The following is a 24,937-nucleotide window of genomic DNA, read 5'->3' as shown; positions in this document are numbered from 1 at the left end:
AGAATATGAAAGATTAATTTTATTATTCATTGAAACGACTTTATGAGATTTATTTCATCTTCAATGATGTTCATTTTTTGCAAAAAAAATTTTTTTCGTTTTCTATTTTCACCGTAATTTTCTGTTGATTTCTATTTCCTATTTACAAACATTTATTTCTTTTTTAAACAAGAGATGATTAACTGCTACATTTATTAATGTAACTAGCAAAACTATCCGCGCGCAAGCGCGCGGGAATGTTGTGTCAAACTGCTTATTTTAAACAATTTAAACTCCATTTTATTTTAAAAAATGTTTAAAGAAATAATTATTATTACCTAACAAAAAGTTTGAAATAATTAAAAGTGGAAAAAGTTAACAATTATAGAGAATTAAATTTTCATTTTATATTATTTTGAAACTTTAAAGTTTACAAAAAAGATTTAAGAACTTCGAACTTCTAATTTTTTTTAAATTCAAATACTTTCAGTTAATGGTCTCAATTTAAATAGAATTTACATTACTGGACCTGAACTATGGCTAGACATGGTGGCCACTGGTCAGGGAAAAGTCAGGGAATTTTTTAATTAGTCAGGGAAATTGTAAAGATTATAAAAAGAAAAAAAAATTTATATAAGGGAGACTAGGGCTAAATATTAAACAGCCAAAACAGTCAAATTGCATTATCTTTCTAACGGAAATAGTTAGATATAAATATCAAATAATTTTTATTTATATCAAATATCCAATTAATTGAGTGAAATAAATAAATAAATTGTTTCAAATAACTAATTATTTGCATTAAATAAATTCTTTTATTAGAATCAATTAATTATTTAATTGATCCAATTAAGATTTATTTGAGTTAAACAAATGTGATTCAAATAATTCAAGTTATTTGAAGCAAATAAATATTTATTAGATCCAAATAAAATTTTTGCAAATAATTCGAATTAATTGAATCAAATAATTTTTTTCAGTGTATTTATGTCATTAGGCAAGTACACGGCCGAAAAACGAAACCGCCCACGACAATTAAACCCATAATTTTGTTTTTTATTTATAAATAAATTTTAGTTTATTAAATTTATAATTGTTAAATGTTACAAAATCAAAGTTTTGAAAAAAGAGCAAAACATTTATTTTACGCTAAAATATTAGAAGCTTTTTTATTAAATGTTGGTGAGGACAATTGGCCTATACAAGATTGATCTATTTATATATTTTTGCATCTAAACGGATTTATTGACTAAAAAACATCTTTTCAAAATTTAAGTTTTAGCCGCAGTCTCAGCTACTTTAAGATTAAAGATTTAATTTTGAAAATAAAGAATTTTATCTACTTCTACAAATTGATTCAAAAATCCTTAAAACATCCTTCTCAACTGTTTGAAATGAATAGTAGTTATTAATAATAATTTGAGAGATATATTTCTTATTTAAATTATTGTTCATTAGAAACCAAGTTAAAAACACCCAGAATATTGGTCAGGGAAAGTCGGGAAAAAGTCAGGGAAATTTTTTTACTGTTTTTAGTGGCCACCATGCTAGAACAATTCCAATTAGTATCTGGGTCATAAAAATTAATTTAATTCACAATTAATAAAAAAAATAGCCACAGCCGGTAACCAGCAGGAGGTGAAAAATTATTTTTTGAGCAAATTTTATCTTTTACATTGCTTATTTTAAACAATATAAAGCCATTTTAATTTAAATATACTTTTTAAAGTATTAATTGAAGCACTGAAAAATTTCGCTAATAAAGTGAAATCTGTAGTTTATCCAGGTAAATGTTTTTTGTCGTGCATAACGAAAAAATAATTAAATTAACATCAGATTTTCTAAATTCAAAATAACGAATTCAACATAGAAATTAATCATTTTAGAACTTTACCAAATTCACCCCAGAAATCACTGAGTCCGATAAATTAGAAGAAAGTCAGACAAATGGAAGTTCTATTTTGAATTTCTAAATTTTAATGGCATATTTAACGTATTAGAAACGAATTTTAAGTGAATCCTATAAATTTTGTAAACAAAAATTACTGCTGTTAAACTTTCATGTTGTACGAAGAAAATTGAATCTCGCAAAAATTGTTACATATTTTATACTTTTATTTTCAAAATAATTTTGATTACGAAAATTTTAATTATTCCAAAAATTAAAAAAATAATTATTCATTTAGCTTTTTAAACAAAAAATTCCGTATCTTTTGAAACTACCATAACTGCAAAAAATTAAATTAATTGAAAAATAATAAAGTTAACAACTTTTAATTCTAATTTCTTTGGAAAACAAAATATCTATAGTATAAATACAAACTATAACTTGCATTAATTATTTAATTACAAGATGTAATATAATATTATAATGAAGCATAAAAAAAATATTCTAAATTCGTTTTTAGAAACAAAGAAAAAAAAATTTCAGATAAATTTTAGGCGTATGATAGCCCCTACATTTTAATTCTATATATTGGTTGTTTAATTGAATTTTTAACTTTATAATTATTATTTACTCGGCAGGTATGTGTCCATAATTTAATGTTAACATTATTTAAATATTGGGAATAGATATTTGATGTAATATATTTTTAATTGAAAAAATTGGCAATATATTTTTATTGATTTGTTGAATATTCTATAAATCACATATTAATTAAAAACATATGAAAATTAAGACACGTTAAAAGTTCATAAAATAAATTCATATAATAAAAAATATAAAAATAAAACTTGTATTAAATTACTATTTTATTAAATATACTTTGATAATTTAAATTTATGTTGTAGTCTTTAATAATATAGTAATTATTTTAAATTATTATGAAAATAATTAATAATTTTAAATTATGAAAAATAAATATTATATTTTTAACAATTACATTATTTAGAGTTTTGCAAGTTAAAAAACTAAATATTCTGCATTAAGAAATTTATAAAAATAAAATTCAATTGAATGTAAATTATATCAAATAACTTTTTTCAATATATTGAAATAATGTTAACATTAAATTATAGAAAAGTATTTACCTTTAGAGTAAATGATAGTTGTAAAGCTAAAAATTGAATCAAACACTATAACAGTACTGCCAGATGATTGAAACGACAAATCTTCAGAATTTTCTTATTTATCTTCAGAAATCTTTAAATTAATCAAAAAACTTTCTTCAGATTTTGGTTATAATTTTTTCTAGAATATGATAAAAGAAAATAAATTTCACAAAGAATTATAAAGAAATAAATTAATATTGCTGTGTTTGAATCTGTTCGCAATTTAAAAGTAAAAGTTTTCAATGTTTTTAATTTTAAAAATTAATGCACTGAAAATGACTAAAATCTTGCAAAGTTTTTATTGAAAAATTTGGAAATAATTAGTCATTTGATTTTTATAAAAATTTTTTTTTAAATAATTAAATTCTTTCGAAAACTCTTATTAACATTTTTGAAAATAATAAACAAGAATAGTTAATTATGTAGTTAATCTGAAATTAAAAAATTAATGTTTATATTTGAAAATATAACATTTTTTGATTTGCAAAATAATAAATGGAACAGTAACAATTACTTTAGTAATTAATAATTATTACATTTATTATTATAATCATAAAAACGTAAAGAACAAAAATTATAATTTATCTTTAAAAAATGGTTTATTTATATTATTTAAATGTTTATAAATATTTTCATAATTACTTGATATATACACAGCCTTCACAACATTTTCAAACAATCTTCAAGTTTTTACTATATTTCTTCCAATCTGGCAGCACTGTACAATAATAACATAAACATTGAAAAATTTGACATTTAAAAATATAAAAAATGCTAATACTTAACCCACAAAAATTAATTTTCAAAACAAACGTATAAAAAACAAAAGAATAACCATAACTAACTTCAAGTGTGGACAGAGATCCGGAAATCTGGAATCACGACGATTATTATATATAATTATTAAATAATATTTCTTTTGCACAACAATTATCTCGAGAATTTTAAAACAATTTGTTTTCCTTTTGGAATTTTTCTATGATGAAAGTTATAAGCTATTTTTTTATAAACTTATAATAAATATTAGATGGATTTTTTCCGTAGTGTAAATATTAAAAATAAGGGTAGACATATTAGGAAGACATTTTTATAGTTTTGAACTTAAAGCATGAAAATTGGTCTAAAAAATATTAAATTAATTATAAAATGAATAATAAATGTAGAAAAGTAAAGAAAAATTTATGATTAGTAATAAAATTTTCCGGTAGTTGTTTTTAGCTTGTAAACAAGTTTCTTTTAAATTCGGACAAAATTTTCCTTTTTTAACGTATTCTTAAGATCATCGTGTTTTTCCAAAGTATAATAATTATTAAAAACAAAAATTAAAAAATATTTTTGTATTTTTTAATTTAAAGTCTAAAAAATATTAAAATATTAAAGTATAATAAATAAAATAAATAATAGTATTAAAAAGTGAATAATAATTTATGATTAGTAATAAAATTTTCACGTAATTTTTTTTCAGCTTATAAACAAGTTTCTCGTAAATTTGGAGTAAATTTTTCTTTTCTTTTTTTCAACGTATTCTTAAGATCATTGTATTTTTCAGAAAAAAAGAAGAAGGAAAAAACGAGGAGAAGACAAAAGGAAGAAGGAATGAAACGATATGTGAGTTTGAGGGAAAAATGAAAGAAGAATCGAATGGAGGGAAGTGAGAGAAAGAGAAAGAAAGCGCTCGCGCAATAGAAAGGGGAATCAATCTGAGAGAGACACTAAATGAGGAAGCATAGGAAGCATATACAAGTCATTCAGACTCGAACCACCGTGCTGTACAAGTTGGTTGGTTGCGTCTCAAATTTTACCGGTACGCGTGACAAAACTTATACATATATAGATATATTGAAGAAAAACAATTTTTTATTTTCCTCTATATGTTGCATAGAAAAAAAGGAATCTATTTTTCACAATCGGCATGAAGTTTTAGAAAGACAAAAATCCGTGAGTGCCTCAATCTTCAATTTGATGATTGACCAGGAATTTTAAACAAAAGGAAAATCACTCTCTCTAGATTATTGGAAATATATTTTACGCGTGAGTACAATTTTCATTTTAAAAAATAATTTACAAAAAAACATTTAAAATAAAAAGAATTCAGAAATTTATGGAAAAATTGAAGTGACGAAAAGAAAAAAAGAAAGTATTTTTACGAATGGCAAAATTATAATTTTAAAATAATTTTTCTTTTTATCCTTTTTTATTTTTTGACAAAATTTCAAAGGATTACTGATCTAATTTTTTTAAGAACACGTTTTCAATGAGAGAAAAAGGGGATAAATTTTATATAGGAAGATAGGGTAGAAATGCAAGGATTTTAAGATGATTTTTTTATTATGGTAGATGAAAATTTAATGTCCTTGATATCTTTTACGAAAATGGAGTTCGCAAAAAGCGAACGTCGACCCACGTGGTCTATTGATTTTCACGAACGCCTCTAGCAAGTCTACGCCTGGGTTCTAGAAATATTATATAGGGACTGTTTCATCCTAACTGAAATGAATATCTTTAAATCCGGTTTTGGTTTAAATCGACAGAGCGTGTCTATTTTTTTACGTAACTCCATATTTGTCTTATTACTAAAATTCGTTTCTATATATGAATTATTATTATCGGAGGAGCAATTTTTACTGAGTGAATATAATGACGAGAGAGAAATATCTTTCTTTAAAAAAAAAAATTTAAACACAGTTGAAAAAGTATGAAGAGTTTATACTTTTTTCAAGTGTTTAAATTTTTTTCAAAAAGAAATGTATTTCTTTTTCTGTTATTATCCTCTCGGTAGAAATTACTTCTCCAATTTATAAGTTCTTACAGTTTTGAACATGTTTAAATGTAGGATAATTTTTTTCACCTTTTTCAATTTAAATTTTTTACAAAATATTTTGTATATTGAAAAAATTGATTCATAACTAAATGAGTGCTTAAATAATTTAATCTATTTTTCATTGTTGATATTGAAATTTCTTTAAAATATTTGAATAAAAAAATTTCTTTCACTAAAACGTTCAAATGAAGGATAATTTTTTTCACCTTTTCCAGTTTGAATTTTACATATTATAAAATATTGTTTTGCAGATCTAAAAAAATTAAATCTTAACTAAGTAAATGCTTAATTTATTAACTCTTTTTCATTGTTGGTATAGAAATTTCTTAACAATGTTTAAACAACAAAATTTCGTTCATTTGTATATTCAAAATTTTAAGACAATCAATTTATGTAAATTAGTCTAATTTATATAAAAAGAAAAAAAAAGTCAGGGATTTTTTTTTGTCAGGGAAAAGTCATGGAAAAGTCAGGGAATGTCAGAGAATTTCATTAAAAGTCAGAGAAATTTCTAAAAAATTAAAATTTTTTGTGAATACAAATTTTTTTTAATCTAACAAAACTTAGAATATTTTTATTACCGTTTGTTTTTACCATTAGATATTAATTTATTGTGAAATATGACAATTACCATATTTTTGTCTCAAGAAAGCAGAAATAAAATTAGTAAAAGGTCAGGGAAAAAGTCATGGAAAAGTCAGGGAATTTTTTTCTCAATCCTTGTTAGACACCCTGTTAGAAGATATTTCCAATTTTTTCAAAATTGATTCACTTATTTTTCAATTGTTACAATAGTACTAAAAAACTTAATAGTTATTTTATTATTTAATTATTATTTTGTTTATTATTGACATTATTATTATTATTAATTTATATTCCTCGAGTAAAAATTTGTATTAATTTTGCCATTTTCTATTCACAATTTTAATTTTAGAGAACATTTTATCAGAAATGAAGAAGAGAAAAATATTTATTAGCCAAATGGCAATTTTTTTTAAATTAATTTTTTTTACTCTTTATTCATAAGTAAAAAAATAAATTAACCAATAAAATATTCTTTCTCCTGAAAAAAATAATTTTTTTTTCATTAAAATTGACATTTTTGGAGTTGAACTGTTGTTAATATAAGTAACTAAAAAGTAGTAACGATCTTGACGTAAAACGGCTATAAAATCGATTAACCAAAAATGATGATGTAACTTCAGTGAACTTTCGCTTGAGGTCAAACATTTACTTCAAAAAAAAAAAAAAAAACAAAAAAAAAAAGTAATACCACACTTCAAGAATCATTTCTATTTTATTCACACATAAAAAAGCAGGAAATTCTTCTTTAATCTTCAATATTGTATTCTGGTGAACATAATTCTCGTGGATCTTCATTTAGTTTTAGTGTTTGACAGATTTGGTTCCAAACATATTTTATGAAATAGGGAAAGGAATTTTGCTTTTTTTTCAATGAGAAAAATTTTTCCTTTTTTTGCAATTTATTAATTTCAAATACATTTTTTCTTAAAATTTATTTAAGTTAGTTAATAATTCATAACTTCTTTATTACCTATAATTTATTAATTATTTTGAAGTTTGATAATTAGTTTCTGATTTTTCTAATTTTTGTTTATTTTCTAAATTTTCATCCATTTTCTAAATATCTTTATTTTATTCCATTTTTTACATTTTTCTATTATTTTTATTTATTTTTATTTACAGAAAAAGATATATATACCTAAGTCATTTTATTATACTATTTCGAATTCACTTTTTTTTTTTTTTTTTTTGAAAAGTTATTGTTAAATCGGAAAACTTTGTTTTGATCTAATTTGTTTTTAAAATTTTCGTTAAGTTAAAGAGTGAAAATATTAAATATTATTTAAAACAAAGTATTTTATTAATTAGCAAAAATTTGTTATTAAAAAGAAAATTTGTATAAAAGTTACGATAAAAGTATTCGTGCGAACATTTTCTTTTCTTTGTTTTCATGTTAATTTCTTAAACTCAAAGGAGGTTTTTTCTTTAATCAAAGAAAGTGACTTTAATGCAGAGAATACTTTACAAAACGTGTTGCTTACATCAAGATGGATTTTTTTCATTTGAAAGAAAACGTACTTATTTTTTTTCAAATTTAAAATAATACTAAAATTTTCTAATTTGTAAAAAACCTATTTTTAATTTATAGACAACAGGAGATTAGAAGTGTGAAATATAATTAAAATGGGAAAAAATAAATTGTGAAAAATATATTTAACATAGGACAAAATAAATTGTCAGATGCATTTTTAATGGGACAGAGCAATTTGTCAAAAAATATATTGAAAGTGAGACAAAATATAGACATTTTTCCACCAACGACAACTGGCAAGCGAGTTTTTCAGGGTCGAGGTTTCTATTACATTCATTCTGAGGATTCTGAGAGAGAAAAAGGAGAAAGAAAAAAATTGTTTAGGGGGGGAATGATTGAATAGAAGCAGAGCGTGAGTTGCATGCGGGACCAATGAAAAGTGAATTTGAAACTCAAAAAGCGTTGGTTGTTTCATGTCCTAGGACTAGAAAGAAGACTGTGTGGAACTATTTATTTTTACTCACATATATATACCTTCGAAAGGTGGGGTGAAAAAATCCCTCGTATGTGAGGCGTGTGTTCTAGTCCAGTTCAGGGGGTTGAATAAAGACTCTCTCACTTTCTCTCTCTTAACACATGGTTTATACCATACGCCACACTCGTACCTATACGTATTTGTAATTTTGTTAGGGTTGGTCTTTCTCTCTTCAACAATATATGTATTATATGTTCCCCCATAAATACGAGACGACCAAACGAAGCAGTAGAAATGCCAGCCAAAGCTTATCGTTCAGGAGTTTCTTTCGCGTAAATCACGCGCTCGAGCAAATCTTACTCTCGTGAAACTTGATTCCACAATTTTTTTATTCGAATATATAATAATAATTAGGCTTTTCTATAATCTACTTAAAATTCTTCCGTATTCCAAAAATTTGAAATTTAGTATAATTATGTTAAATTCTAAATTATTTTCATTATAATTACTGTAATAATTACAATATTTCATACAATTTTTAATAATTATATTAATATGTAGGTATTAATATAATTAATAGAAATTCAAATTATTCACAAAAATACTGTGCAAAATGTTTTTTCTAACACAAAAATATATGAAAATTCGCTTAGAAAAATTAAATTTTTTTTTAGTATTTTCAGGTATTTATATATTTTTTTTTATTTTAAATAATATCTAAATTTCAAAAAGTTAATTTGTTTACTAAATACTATTATAAATTTTCATTCCCATTGTTAGTAACAAAAACTTTCTTTTTGAAATTTAATGAAAATTTATTATTTTTTGAAAGATACGATTATATTTCAAAACAAGTTTTAAAAATAATAAAATTAAATTCTTTATCAAATTTAAAATTTATTTCAATGAAATTTTACAAAACTTTTAATTGTTTCAATTTTTAAAATTATTTTCGGAAATTCAATTGTCTTCAAAAAAATTTTTATTACAATTTTTCAAAATACTATAATTTTTTTTTAAATTTCCATTCAAAAATTCAATAATTTTTGTTAAACAAATATTTACAAACTTATTGTTTATTTTAATTAAAATTTCGTTTTGAAACTTAATTATTTCTATAAATTTCAAGTGGAATTTTTTAAAAAATTTTTGAATAACATTATTAAAAATTTTAATAATTTTTATAGGAAAAGTAAGAAAATAATTTTTTTTTAAATAAACATTTAAATATTATTATACTTTTACGGAGTTTAAAATTTTTTAAAATATTTGAATTTAAAACCTTTTAAAATTTATATTTGGGAGCGTTCACAAATAATGTCACGCAATTTTTGGTGATTTTTAACCCCCCTCCCCCCTGTCACGCAATTTCATGCAATTTCACATTAGAAAAATACATTGTGTCACGTTTAGTAGAGACCCCCCCCCCCCTACCCCCAAAAACGTGACATCATTTGTGAACGCTCCCTTTCTTAAAATTCCTGTTACAACGCTTCCAATATTCAATTATTTTTCAAAATTTTAACTGAAATTCCTTTTAAAATCAATTTTTATTAGAATTCAACGATAATTGAATTATTGAAATAGGTTCAAAAAATTTTGTAAAATTTCATTATCTTCTAAATTTTTAGTTACAATTCTTCAAAAAATACAATAATATTTAAAAATAATTTTTTAAAGTGAGACAATAAAATTCTTTTAAATGTAAAATTTATTTTAATGAAATTTGAAGAAATTTCCAATTTTTTAAAATTATTTTCGGGAATTCATTTCTTTTGAAAAAACGGTAATTATGATTTTTTAAGAACCTCATCTTTGTCATCATTTTTGTTTAATAAATATTTGAATACTTATTATTATTTATTTGTTCACCAGGAATTAAAATTCCAAAATACTTTCATTGTAAAATCTTTTTAAAGTCACTTAAAATTAGAACTGCAATTCTTCCAGTTATTGAAATATTTTCTACAATTTTAACTGAAATTCCTTTTTAAATCAATTCTTATCAAAAAGTTGAACGAATATTGAATTATTATTTATTATTTACATCAAAAAGCCTTAACTTCACGTGAGAGAATATTTATTTTATTCATTTTATTACAAAATTTATCAAAATTACTACAATTAATTTAATTTTTAAATATATCACATACATAATTTAATTTTCAATGAAGCTGAGTTTACTCATATTTCATAAAACAAATTATTCATGATCCACAAGTTTGGAACTTTCAAATGAACGAAATGTTTTTCATCAGAAATATTTCCATAAATTACTTATTGTAATAAAAATTAAGAAATTAAATTTTAAATTTGGAAACTAATTAGAATTAATTAACTAATTACAGTTAATTTTTTTATTGTGACCCAAAATTATTGTAATAAAAATTTAATTTGAAGATGAAATAAATAAATTTCGTTCATTTGAACGTTGAGATCTTTAGGATGATAATTATATTCTAAAAAATTACGAATAATTTAAATATATTTAAATTAAAAATTTTATAAAAAATCACTCAAATTTTTTTGTACAATTTTTGTTCTCTATTTCCTGTTTTTTTATTTTATTTATTTTCTTTTGTTTATTTTTTGCTTAGCTATTGTTCTCATTTTATTTATTTATTGTTATTTTTTTATAAAATCGTAGCTTGAAACTAGCAACTAACTTTAACTTAATTTCTATTATCTGAAAAATGAAAATGGAAAAATTTTTTAAATCTAAATTCCTAATGTTTTGTACAATTTTATTTATTTTCTTAAAGTCTCTAATTATTTTTACAGAAAACATTAGATAGAAGTGATTTCACAGTTCATTACATTTTCAAAATGTGTGTAAATAAGTTTTTTCTTTGCAATTTAGACAATTTTATAGAAAAAGAAGTTAAGGGCATTCGGGAAAAGTCCCTTCCCCCAAAAAAATGGTTTCCCGCGTGTCTTCTAATTCCCAAATGGAGAAGAAATATCGAGCTATCAACTATAAAATAGTGGAGCTATGAAATAATTTATCATAAACAGAAATAGATCAATATTGTTAAAGTTTATTTTTTTCTTTTTTTCTTAGTTTTGAATAAAAACATGAATTCGTTTTCCAAATTTTTGGGAATAATTATTCGCTATATACCTAATAATTATAATAATGAATTATTAAGCAATATTGTGAAAGGAAAACAAGAAGTATGTACATTGTATTAAGCGATTGCGCCGCAAACTTTTATCAAATACCATTGACACTGAGCTGTGCAGATTTGATTTAATGTATCTCATTTATCAAAAATATGTAGTTTTCATCGAGTCAATAATAATTAAACAATTCACACTACAAATATGACGCATCCTAAAAAATTATTTTCTCTTCTTTTTCTTTCATTCTTTTTCCCATATGAAGTCAATTTATTATTTATTATCTTTTGCATTATTACCTATTACCTAAAAAACTACATCTTTTTAAACATTAATTAATTCATTCATTATTTAATAATTCATTTATTCATTTGATATATTAATTCTGATTAGCACGTTCACAAATTATTGAAAGTTGAAATGGACAAAAATCTTTTTATTACTTTGTTCAATTTGAATTTTATTCAATTTTTTTTTTAATTCAAAAAAATTAATTATTAACTACGTAAATATTCGTTTTTTCAGCATAGTAATTTTTGGAAATATTTAAATGGAAAAAGAATTTCGTTCATTTGAACGTTAAAAAATGTAAGGTCATTGGTTTATTAGTGGATACCTATATTTGAAAATTATAACTTATTTTATAGACTTTTTTTATTTTTCTGCTTTCCTATTTTTATTCATTCTTTATTGCTAAATTATAAAACTTATGACACATCATTTATTTTTTTAACTATTTAATTTTATGTTAATTAATAAATAAGTAAAATTTTATTTAATTAGATTCTAATTTTGCGTATGCTTAATTATTTACTAATTTATTAATAATGTAATATAAAAATTTAACTATATTGAAACAATTTTTAATGCTAATTATCGTACTTCTCATTACAGCAGATTCAGTATTTTTATATTTTATAATTTTTTTTTCTATAAATTTAATTATACCTAGAACGTTTACTAATTATTACCATAAAGACAAATAATAAAAACGATCGATCGATTAAGTGTATGTAAAATTTATCAATTTCTTATTGATAACCTTGAAAATTGTTTTCAAATTCACGTGCGATCTTTATTTAAAATTTATTTATATTATAAGAAAAAAAAATAATAGGCGGGAAGGGGCCGTTCAAAAAATACGTAACGCTTTTTGGCGTTACGTATATTTTTTGAACTGCCCCGAAGTGGACAAAGAAAATTGTTTTCTTCTTGAATAATTGTCTTATTTGTTTCAGTGGTTAATATTATCTGCAGTGAAATATATATACATATTTTTTTCTCTATAAAAATAATTATAAATTTACGATAGCGAAAACGTGCCACGAGATGAGATTTAATGAACTATATGAAACGTGATTAAACTAGAAAATTTTGCAATCAACAATTTTTGTTCTTTAAAAACATATTTCATAAATAAATTTTCTCTCTTGATCAGTGAAGAAAAATAGATTTAAATTTTCAAATCGACTGTAAATAAGCTGATTATAATTAATTAGAAATTATTTGCAATTTTTTTTTTATCTTAATTATTGTCTTTCTTTTTCTTATTTATTTTTAATTTAGTTAATTTTATTTGTTATTTTTATTTTCGTTATTTTATTTTATTTATTTATTTAATTATTTCATCAATTTTTTTTCTTTGTAAGTTCGTTTATATGTTGAAATAAATAAATAAACGAGCAATTTACAGAATTTCAAAAATGAAAACTATCTATTCTTGCTTGGAATTTAGTTTTTTTATTCATTTTATTTATTTATTTATATTAAATTGTACTTTTAATTGAATATTATCATTAGTTTGTTAATAAAAAAACAATAATCCATTCAATTGACTATTAGAGTAAAATTGAATTGAAAGAGAATTTTGAAATTTTGAGGAAAAGATAAAATGTCAGTAATTATTGTGTGAATTATTAGTTTCAGAAATATTATAACATTCTTATAATCAGAGCACAGGATATAATTATCTAATTATCTACTAGTAATATATAATTTAAATATTAGCAACTTTTTTGCATAAATATGTAATTTTGTTATAATAATCACGTATTGCAAGTCTTTGAATTTGCACTAGATTGTAAAAATAATTTACAATTTAATATTAGTAATTGACACACATTCTTAGTTAAATTACATCTGGAAATTCAATTTTTTATTAATTTGTTTACTTTTTACTCCATTCTTTTTTTTATTTTTTCACTGTTTATTTTGATTTATTCTTGATTAATATTTTACACGATTTTAGAATTTTATTCTTGTTTCTTATTTTATTTTTCCATTTTTGTATTTTGTTATTTTTCGTAACTATTTTGCTATATTTTTGTGTTTTATTTATAAAAATATTACTCTTATTTTTTGTATAATACATAAATACGATTATAATTACTAACCAGGAGAAAGAAATAATTTTCCATTTAAGCAAAAATAAAAAAATAGATATTTAAAAAAGATAATTTTCAAATTCACAGCTGACAGCTTCCGTTTAATCACTAGAATTGTCCTTAATTGCAATGTTTAAGGTCTTTAAGCAATAAATCAAAGAGATAAGTAACATATCAGTGAAAGAACAAAATTGTGTGTTGAGTAATGAGACATTCTATAGATTAATGTTACATATTATTCAAAAACAAAAAAAACATTGATTATTACCTTTTGCTTATGAGAATTTGCAAAAAAATTTTTTTTTTCTTTCGTTTATTTTTATATCATTTTTATCACATTCTGTATATTTCAGAATACTGATTTATACAATTACTATCATTTTATTTTTTTCTTTAAATTTCAAAATTCTCTTTCAATTAAATTTAATTTTCAAACTCAATTGAATGAGTAATTTTTTTTTAAAGAAACTAAGAATAATATTAAATTCAAAATGAAAAATTAATGTAAATAATAAAATAAGTTGGTAAATAATTGAGACTTAAAATTAAATAAATAAATGAAATAAAAAAGTCAAATAATGAAGTAAATAAATGAAATGTAAGGAAATAAGTAAATAGTAAACTAATAAGTAAAATAAGTATGTAATCAAATAATTAGGTAAATAAAATATAATAAAGTGATTAAGTTACTAAATAATATTTTTAGGAGGTTAAAGTTTTGAACGTTCAAATGAACGAAATTTATTTATTTCTTCTTCAAATTAAATTTTTATTACTATAATTTTGCGTCACTATTAAGCAAATTAATTATAATGTTTCTAAATGTAAAATTTGAGTTTTTAATTTGAATTGTAATCAATAATCTATGAAAATATTTTTAACAAAAAATATTTCGTTCATTTGAACAAAAGGAACCACGTTTTAAATTTTTTTATTAACTTTTGAAAATTTATTTTTACAAATTTTTCAGTAGCAGAAAAGTGTTTAAATCAGCCAATTTTTTTTTCTAAGAAAAAAAGAAAAAGAAACCACTTTTTTGTCAAATTTTGAAAATTTATTTATACGTCACTTTATCAATGACAAACGAATTTTAAAATGAGAATTTTTTTTGTAAGAAAAAAAGAATAGGAAACTACTTTTTTTGTTTGAAAATTTATTTATAAAAATTATTTTAAAATCAGAAAAAAATTTGTTGTTAGAAAAAAGAAAAGAAGTTGTTTAACAAAAGGAACCACTTTGGTGTGAATGACTTGACTGTAAAAGTAATTTATAAACAAGTTTTGATAAATTGTTGTTTCTCTCCTTTTTTTGCATTTAATCAATAGAACAAGTTTTTATCGTGTTTTAATATATGCTTATATTCTCTTTCTATAAAATGACAAGAATCTGAATTTATGCATAAAATTGTTCGCATGCAATGAAGGCGTAGACCATTCTCGATCATTTCATTGGTTGAGAATATAATCACACCTTCGCGATAATATTATTCACAATATAACATATTATCTTTCCTCACAACACTCTATAATTTATTTGTCTATCAAGTACCAAAAATTATTTTCCTTTATCTCATTAATTATAATTAGTTGAAATGTGAAAGTTTTGCAAATAACCTTTTACATTTATGATATATATACCTATACCTATACTATACAACATCGGGATAGTTTATTTACTAAATTTTCAATTTCTTTAATAGAAAATTATTTATTGTTCTTTTTAGTCATTAATCAATTGTTGTTACAGATTAATTTTGTTAATTTTGTTTGATTTCCAATATCTTGCCTAGAAAATTATTTATTTCTTATTTCTTTGGTCTTAAATTAATTTTCGTTACAGATTAACTTTTATTTCTTTATTTGTTTTTTTATTTTCTACGTAAATGTGATATTTTTTTATTTATATGAAAAACTAATTTGCTAATAAAATATTTAATAAAAAAGTAAATTAATGCTAATAAGAAATGATGTGTAACTAATTACTGGCAAGAGGAAAAAAAAACTAAACAAAATTCCTCTAGTTTTCTATTTTTAATGATCAAAGAAAAAAATTATTTACCGCAAAAATTTATTGAATCACAAAAAAAGTTTTATATAGTTGTGGTTGAGAAGATGCATTTCACTGCAGATAGTCATCAGTTCAATGTAATCTGATAAGAAATAATTTATTCCCTCATGCGGCGCAATGTAAACTTCTTAGTACTGGCGAAAGTTGTTTTGAATATTATCACTAAATATTGTTTCAATTAAACACAATATTTTAATTATTAATAAATAATTAATTAATTAATCATCAATATAATCTCTCGCCCACTTTGTTGATTAATAATTTTTTTAACATTTTCTCTATGTAGGAGACTTTTCAAAAAATCCCTTATAGGGTAAACCAGACATTAGTCGGCTACTTAAGAAAATCTTTTTAATGAATACTGTTTAAAAATTACAATTAAAATTTCTTTAAAATTTCTTCCATGTGTGATTGTTCCTAATGATCCTACAAATCTAGTATACCAATCATGTTTGAAAAAAAAAATTTTGTATTCGTTAAAAAAATTTACAAAAAAAAAAGTTAGAATCCGACAGTAATCGGACACCTGAAGCAATCTTTTTAATTAACACTGTTTTAAAAGTGCAATTCATATTTTTTTCAAATTCTTTCATGTGATGTTGTTCCTTACGATCACACCAAACTATTAAACCAATCACGTTTATAAAAAAATTTTTATTCGTTAAAAAAATTAGTAAATAAACAAGTAAGAATCGACTTAAAACAGCTTTCAAAAACCGTACAAAAAATTTTTTTTTTAATTACAAAAGCTTAAATTTGTTTATGATAACCTTAGAAATGATTAGCAACAAACAAAATATTTTTATTTCATACGGTTTTATAGCTATTCAATATTGAAAAGTGTCCGATTACTGTCTGGTTTACCCTAATAAGAAAAAGACTATTTTTATTGTAAACAATAATTTTCGAATAAACAAAATAATTGCTTTCAATTTCGTCATCTTTTTAGCGATTTTTGAAAGCCGCCTACAAAATTTGCTATTTTCAAATAACAACTTCATTTTTTGAAAAATTTCAGATTCAAAATGAAAGAAATCCACTTATTTACTAATTAATTATTATCATTTTCGCAAATTTTAATAAAATTCTTCGCGAGAATTAAATTTTTTTCAAATTTTGTTTTTATTTATTTCTTATTTTATACATTTTTTAGTTTATTTATTTCATTCACTAGCAAAGTCCTACGCGCGCGATGCGCGCGTGAATGATTTAAAGAATTCAGAAAAAATTTAATAATTTCAATTTATATTCTTGCATGTTTACAATAGTTATGATTTTTAAAAAAATGTCGGTATTTCAACTATATTATCATTTCCACGCCTCAGAAGCCATTTAAAAAAATTGCAAGAAGATCGAAGGCGGGGAAAGCAGTGATTTTTATTTTTTGTCACGGATTTTTCAGAAATCCTAAAATATAAAAGAAATCAAAATCACTGCTTTCCCCGCCTTCGATCTTCTTGCAAAATTTTTTAATGACTTCTAACATTAAAATAAATAATTAGCAAACGAAAAAAATTGCTTCCAAGGGGTGGAAATTATAATTTAGTTTAAATACCGAGATTTTTAGAAAATCCTCGAAAAATCAAAATTACTACTTTTCTTGCCTTGGATCCTTTTGCGATTTTTTAATGGCTTCTGTTATTAAAATAAATATAATTACCAAGTGAAATGCCTCTACTCAACTCAAGTTTCAAATGTAATTTTTATACATGTAATTTTCTCATGAAATCCCTCAAACATTTTTTAAGCTCATATAAATGTAATAAAATTCAAACTCAAAAGATTTAAATTATAATTTCTGCAAATATTTTAATTTTTATTCTTATGTTTCTAATAATGGTTGGGGTACAGTTTTTCTAAATCGTATTTTCTAAAGTTTTTTTTCTAATAAAGGTGAATTTCTAAAAAACTTTTTTCTAATAAAGGTGATTTTAAAATTTTCTGTCTTCTAATAAAGCTAATTTTCTAAAAATTTATTTTTCTAATAAAGGTAATTTTTAAAATTTTTCTTTTTTCTAACAATATTCTATTTCTGTAATCACGATCAATAAGTACATATGATTAAAAAATAAAATTTACGAAAATTTGTTAATTCTTTAAAAAAATACTTGATATTTCGTTAAAAAATTATATTAAAAAATAGAAATTATGCAAATTACTTAACAAAATTTTTAAATAATCTAGTTAAAAATCGTAATTAAGAAATAGAAATTATAGGGATTTTTTCCCTAAAGATATTTAAAATTATCTAAAAAATTTTTTTATAAATATATTAACTTTGGAAATTTAAATGTAAAAATGATGCAAATTATTTTTTTTCAAAGAAGAATAGAATTTTGTTAACAAATTGTGATAAGAAATAGTATTATAAAAAATTTTCTTCATTTTTAAAAAGAAACTTATAATTTTGTAAACAGAATTGTAATTGAGAAACAGAAAATTTAATCTTTATTTTTAAACAATTTTCTAATTTTTATCAAAATTATGGAATTTTAGAAATTTTAGGAAAATAAACGTTAAAAATTATAACTTTTTATAAAAACTTTTTTCAGAAAACAGATTTAATTAGTAATCGCCTTTTTAGACAAAAAGGTGTAGAAAATACTTTTTTTTTAAATAGTGTTCGCCTACCCTAATAATTGTTAGTATTCATCCGAAAAATATATTGAATACATTGAAATGTTGATAATTGAAGGAAAGAAATGTTTAATAGAATTTATAAGTATTATTTTTTCTGAAATAAATAAAGTACCCGATTCTGCGTAACCGGAATGGCAAGAGTATCAAAAAATGTAAAAAATGCGGAATTTTTTTTTAAGTTTATTGAATTATCATTTTATAGGAGACTGAATTTACCAAAAGAAATAAAAATTCTAAAGATTTAATTGAAAAACACTATTTTAATCATAAAAAACATACTAAATATTTAAACTTCAAAATTTAAGTGTCTTTAATCAATTTATTTTTGTCAAACAAAAGTGGCAAATAAAATTCAGTTCACTAATTGAATAATATTGTAAAAAGAATTGTTCGATGTTAGAATTTAAACTTTTTATCAATACCAAGTTTGAGAATTTCATTAAATTTATATATAGGAATTTACAAAATAATTGAGAATTCTTGAAAAAATTACATGTATTTACCATTTTTAACATCAGTTGAATAGATCCACGTCTTGATCATTTTTCTTCAATTTGTAAAAAAATTTCTTTGCATCAAGTGGTTATCACACATATGGGAATACTCATAACCAAAATTTCTATCAAAACTAATTACTATAGAAAAACAAAAGACGACACTTTCTGTTCACGGAATAGCAAATTATTATTATGTATATTTTTTATTTCAATTATTATAGTAGCATAACTACAGGCGCGTGGAATTTTAAGTCCTACTGTTAGTTACAAAAACTTTCTTTTTGAAACTAATGAAAATTTAATATTTTTTGAAAAATATGAGTTTTCGAAAAACGATTCTTCAAAAATACGATAACATTTTAAAACAATTTTAAAAATTTAAAACTAGGTAATAAAATTAAATTCTTTCAAATATAAAGTTTATTTCAATGTTATTTAGAATTTATTGTTATTTATTTGTCCACCAGGAATTAAAATATAAAACCTTTTCAAAAATTATTTCTAAAATTTTAATCGAAATTCTTTTTTAAATCAATTCTTAATAGAATTCAATGATAATTGAATTATTTAAATAGGTTCAAAATTTTTTGTAAAATTTCATTATCTTCCAAATTTTTATGTTTTTTTTAAATATGTACAATAATATTTAAAAATCATTTTTAAGGTGAGAAAAAATAAAATTCTTTGAAATATAAAATTTATTTTAATGATTTTTTTTTAAATTTTCTATTTTTCAGTTTTTTAAATTATTTCTGTAAATTTAACTATTTTGAAAAAAATTTAATTACGATTTTTCAAAAACCTCATTATTTCAAAATTATTAAATTCAATTTTTCAAATTTGACTAATTTTTGTTTAATAAATATTTAAAATTAAAATTTCAAAATAGTTTCAATGTAAAACACTAAAAATCTATTTAAAAATTAATTGTCAAACTTTTGACATGACAATTTGAGCTGTAAAGTAATTTGAAATCAAAAAGCCCTTATTTCACGTGATATAAGTAATGTTATACTATGCCGTTTTTGTGTTTTCCAAATATAAATAAAATTTCACTCAAAAACGTTCGAACATTGACTTTAATTGTTCATGAAATATTTCTATTTTTTTTTATTTTATTTACAAGTAATAGTGGGTTAAAGATTTTAAACTTTGTTAATGAAAAAAGGGAAAAGGAAGAAAATTAATAGAACTTTACACCAACTTAAAAGTTAACAGTAGTGAAAAGTACTTATCGAAGAACTAAAAGTTTCGTGCCCGACTTGTTTCGCTAATGGTGAGAGATATATATTTTTTTCTCTCTTAGAAACAACAACCTTCTCTCGTGAAATTGATCTTCTCAATGGCACGTATAAAATTGTGATTCATTATATGGTGAAAAATCCAATGATTTTTTTTTGCTTACAGGGAAAAATGTATTATTCAAGAAAAAGAATATTGTAAAAGCTTCAAGTGTGAAATAAAAATGATCTCGGTGAAAACCTATCTATTTAATGAAAAAAGAATAGAAGAAAAAGGAAAAAGAAAAAGAAAATTTTCAAAATATAAAAGAATTTATAAAATGATTTGCAATATTCTCCGTTTCCTTTTTTTGTATTATTTCTGAATTTGAAAATAACATAATTTTATTTGTTTGTTTACAGGCGAAAATGTCGAAATCGGGAAGTATAAAAGGAAGTATAAAGGGGAGTTTAAAGGAAGGAGAAAAAGGATCTTACGATCCAGTTCCAGTGAATGGAGATGGAGGCGATGAAATAAAATTAGAAGCAAAAATGTCACTTCTCAATGGTGTCACAGTAATTGTTGGTTCAATTATTGGTTCCGGTATTTTTGTCAGTCCAAAAGGTGTTCTAGAATACACGGGAAGTGTTAATTCCAGTTTAATAGTATGGACAGCCTCCGGTCTCTTCTCGATGGTAAATTATTTTCTTTTTCTTTAAACTTTTATAGTTCATCAACTTTTTTCAATTAAGGTAAAGTAATTTAATAGTTGCAAATTTTTTCATAGTGAATTTTTGTTTCATCATTAAGTTACGTCACTAACTTCCGAGTAATAATTATAAATAATTTTTAATTACACTATCGGATCAAGCCAATTTATTTAAAATTGAATTTCATTTTATTATTTCTTCTTGTTTTTTCAAGTTTTCATTAATTTTTTTGTTTTATTATTTATAAGGTTAATAAAAATTGTATTTTTAACGCTCTAACTAGATCATAAATTACAAACATAAATTTTTTATAAATATTTTATTTATAATAAATATATTACATTTTTTTGTCGGAATGCAAACAAATTTCCTTCAAAGAGAATAATTGTAACGAAATTTTTAATTGTTTGAAAATTTTTCAATTAATTGTTTTCGGAATTTCAATTACATTTAAGAAATTTTAATTAAATTTACGTTTCTGAAGTCGGCGTCGACGCTGAATGTCTACAAAATATTTTTTCCACGAATCCGAAAAAAATAAAACACTTTTTTCGATGGTTTTAAGTTGAAAATGTATTCTGAAAAAATTTTTAACTCACTAGGGAAATAGAAGAGGTGAAATTAATACCATTTTCATCTCTAAAAACCCAAAATAAAAATTTTTTATGCTGAACATAGACGCTAACTTCAGGGATGTGTAAATCTTAGTTAAAATTTTTCAGAAACCTACTTTTTTCTGAATTTCTAAATAAAATTATTCAATGCTTCAGTAATTTTGTTAAATTATTTGAAATACTTATTTTTATTTATTTGTCCGCAAGAACTAAAATTTTTAAAAATTACAATTTTAAAGCTTCTGAAATTTAATTATTTCTAAACACTACAACAGTAGTTCTAACAAAATTTCATTATTTTTTAGAATTTTTAAATAAAATTCTTCTTTAATACATAATTATTTTTAGTAATTTTGAGAAGATTTTTTAAGAATTCGATTATTATTTAAGAAAAAAAATTTTCATTTAAAATATATCTAAACTTAAATTGTATTCAATTATTTATTACATTTTACGATATTTCGATAATTCGAAAGTTTTTCAATTAATCATATATTCAAAATTGAATTAATTTATAATACATTTGAATCAAACTTTAAAAAAACTAAGTTCTTCAGAATTTTTAATTTTAATTATTAAAAATAAATTTTTTTTTAAATTTCAATTTGAAACGTATTTGAAATAAAAGTAGTATTTTATATTTAAAAAAATTAGTATTATAATGCAATTTGTGGAAAAAATGTCGAAAAAAACCACATTTCATTAAAATTAGTCGAACAGGATTGACACAAAAAAGGGAAATCAGGAAATTCAAAGGAAAAATTAGGGAATTTCTTCAAAAGTACTGGAAAAATATTAAATTTCTAGAATTCATAGGAAAATTCTAAATTTTTGTGTCTAGCAACGTTTGAAAATAATAAGATTTAATGTTTCTAAAATTTTTTTTCTTTCTCTTATAAACTTTGAAATCATCAACAAGTTTAATACGAAAAAATTGTTTTAAAATTGTTTGAATTTTCGAATATATATTTAATTGAAATATTTTCGCATAATTGAAATTTAGTAAAATTGAATTGTAAACAAATGGATTTCAGAATTTTTTTTCAAAAATTATTAAAAATTATTGATTTGGAGAAGAATTTTTGCTCAAAATTCTAGAAAATAATTTTGAATTTAATAAGTGATGCGTTTACAATTTTTATAAATAATTCAATTTCAAAAGGTTCCAATTTCAAGTTTCAGAAAATTAAAATTTTAAATACTCTCCAACGCCGGCTTAGCGGACTGTCTGATAAGGAGTCGTCCGTTAAAGGGAACAATACCTTAACAATATCTTTAACTAGGCAGGACAAAGAAAATCGTAAATCGCAACCCAAAAATCCGCTAAACCGGCATTGGAGTATAATTATGATTAAAAATTCTGAAGAAGTTAATTTTTTGAAAACGTTTTATTCAAAATGTTTTTAAATTGCTTGAAATTTCTTAAAATGTAATTGAAAACATTAATTTGGATTTTAGTATTATTTTAGGTTAATTTTCTTTGCATATAATTGAATTCTCAAAAAACTATGTTTTTAATTAAATTAGATTAACCTTAGTCAAGGAAAAGGTCCACATTGTGTATGGAAATCAGGGAAAATTCGGGGAAAAACAAAATCAAATTTTTATTTTACAAAAAATGTTAAAATATTTAAATGTTAATTTAGTTAATTTATTATTTAAATCTTTTTTAGTTTTTAGTATTTTCTAACACGATTGAATATGTAGTTAGAAAAAATGTTATTCAAAATAAAGTTTTTAATTGAAGAAAAAACTAAAAAAAGGTTTTTTTTGGCATAAGTAGCTCGTTTGGTGATTATAGATTTTTTGGTTTCCTTTTTATGAACTGTTTTAATGTTAAAATTTTGATTTAAAGGTGGGAGCATATTGCTACGCTGAACTGGGATGTATGATAAGAAAATCAGGAGCAGATTATGCATATATTATGGAAACTTTTGGGCCTTTTATGGCCTTCGTTCGATTATGGATCGAGTGTATGATAGTGAGGCCTTGCAGTCAGGCAATTGTCGCTTTGACTTTTAGCAAATACGTACTGAAGCCTATGTTCCCAGAATGTGAACCTCCTGCGGAAGCTGCTGCCCTACTGGCTGCATGTTGCATATGTGAGTCTTTTTTTAACAATTATTTCTTTATTTTACTTTCAACCACAACAATTGAGGGTCCTGCTCAAAGAACTGGTTATAATTTTTTAAGGCTCAAAATTCTCTCCTCTTAAGGGGGAAGTCTACTGTGACAAGGGAAAAAGCAGGCCGATTTTTGCGGATTTTTTTTCTAACAAAATATGGTTGTCATCTACATAGTATTGACTCTCGTCTGACGAAGGATTTTGTCGATATCTTTTTTTTATTTAATTGTTATAAACAATAATAAAATCAAATGTAAAAAAAATTGAGAGAGAGAGAGACTTCAAACTCTTATTTCACGAGTATTGTTGTAGAAGAATAAAAATAACTGGAATTTAAAGTAAAAAATGACATTATTATGGGAAAGTTAAAAAATGTTTTTATTGTTTTTGTCGTTTCCGTAGCATGCCACAATTTTCACTTTAATGGTTTCTCGTAATGATGCTTTTGCACGTTAGACTTCTCCGTCTGGTCGATAAGCCCGACAACAGACTTAATTGACTGATGTGGCTAACATTTCAACCGAATCGATTTTTACTTTTCTGCAAACTTCGCTCTTTTACTGGGGATTAAAGATTTAATGCACAAAAGACGAAGACACTTGAGTGATAAATTCCCATCGATTATTTTTCAGAACAATGGCATTTTTTTGTTTCAATTTAAATTCCGTCGATAAACCATTTTCAATTCATTGATACACAAGATTGATTTATTTTCATTTATTAATTTATGATAAAAGATAAAATTAATATAAGTACTCAACCTTATTCGAAAAAATAATTATCTTTTCAAATTTTCGATTTTCTTTTCTGTAAATGATTCTGTTATTTATATTTATTTACTAGCAACAATTCGCACCTGGCTAACTTCTTCCTCACTTTTTTAAATAAAATTAGCAATTTTAAAAATAATAGAATTTTTAAATTTTTAATTCAATTTTTTTTCATAAAAATAAAATATAAATTGGAATATAGTTTTAATATTATTATAACTATAATTATACTAATCATATATTCTGACACAGGAAATTAAGGGAAAAGTCAGGGATTTTCATTAAACGTACTGAAAAAAAATTTAATTTTAAGAATTCATATAAAAAATTCAATTATGTTCAAAAATCTTTTTAAATTCTCGTCAAAATTTCAATTCTCTTTAGAAATAATAAATTTCTTCTCC

The 24,937-nt window shown here is 22.5% G+C and overlaps 1 protein-coding gene across 4 annotated transcripts in view; it reads left to right on the top strand.

Moving 5' to 3' along the window:
* The window catches only part of LOC122513118 (Y+L amino acid transporter 2), a 46,403-nt gene that overhangs the window by 1,147 nt on the left and 20,319 nt on the right, over positions 1–24,937 (top strand). For 3 of the 4 annotated variants that reach the window (XM_043629381.1, XM_043629382.1, XM_043629378.1), the window contains exons 2-4: positions 4,583–5,064; positions 20,737–21,009; positions 23,494–23,740. In XM_043629381.1, the coding sequence (XP_043485316.1) occupies positions 20,743–21,009; positions 23,494–23,740 (514 nt within the window). In that variant the 5' untranslated portion in view covers positions 4,583–5,064; positions 20,737–20,742. The remainder of the gene's footprint in view (positions 1–4,582; positions 5,065–20,736; positions 21,010–23,493; positions 23,741–24,937) is intronic. The other variant, XM_043629379.1, reaches the window with a different exon arrangement.

This window comes from Leptopilina heterotoma, unplaced genomic scaffold, assembly GCF_015476425.1.
Source record: "Leptopilina heterotoma isolate Lh14 unplaced genomic scaffold, ASM1547642v1 Lhet_134, whole genome shotgun sequence".
Taxonomy (NCBI): Eukaryota; Metazoa; Arthropoda; class Insecta; order Hymenoptera; family Figitidae; genus Leptopilina; species Leptopilina heterotoma.
Note: the sequence above shows the minus strand (reverse complement) of the source record. Positions and strands in the feature narration are given on the sequence as shown.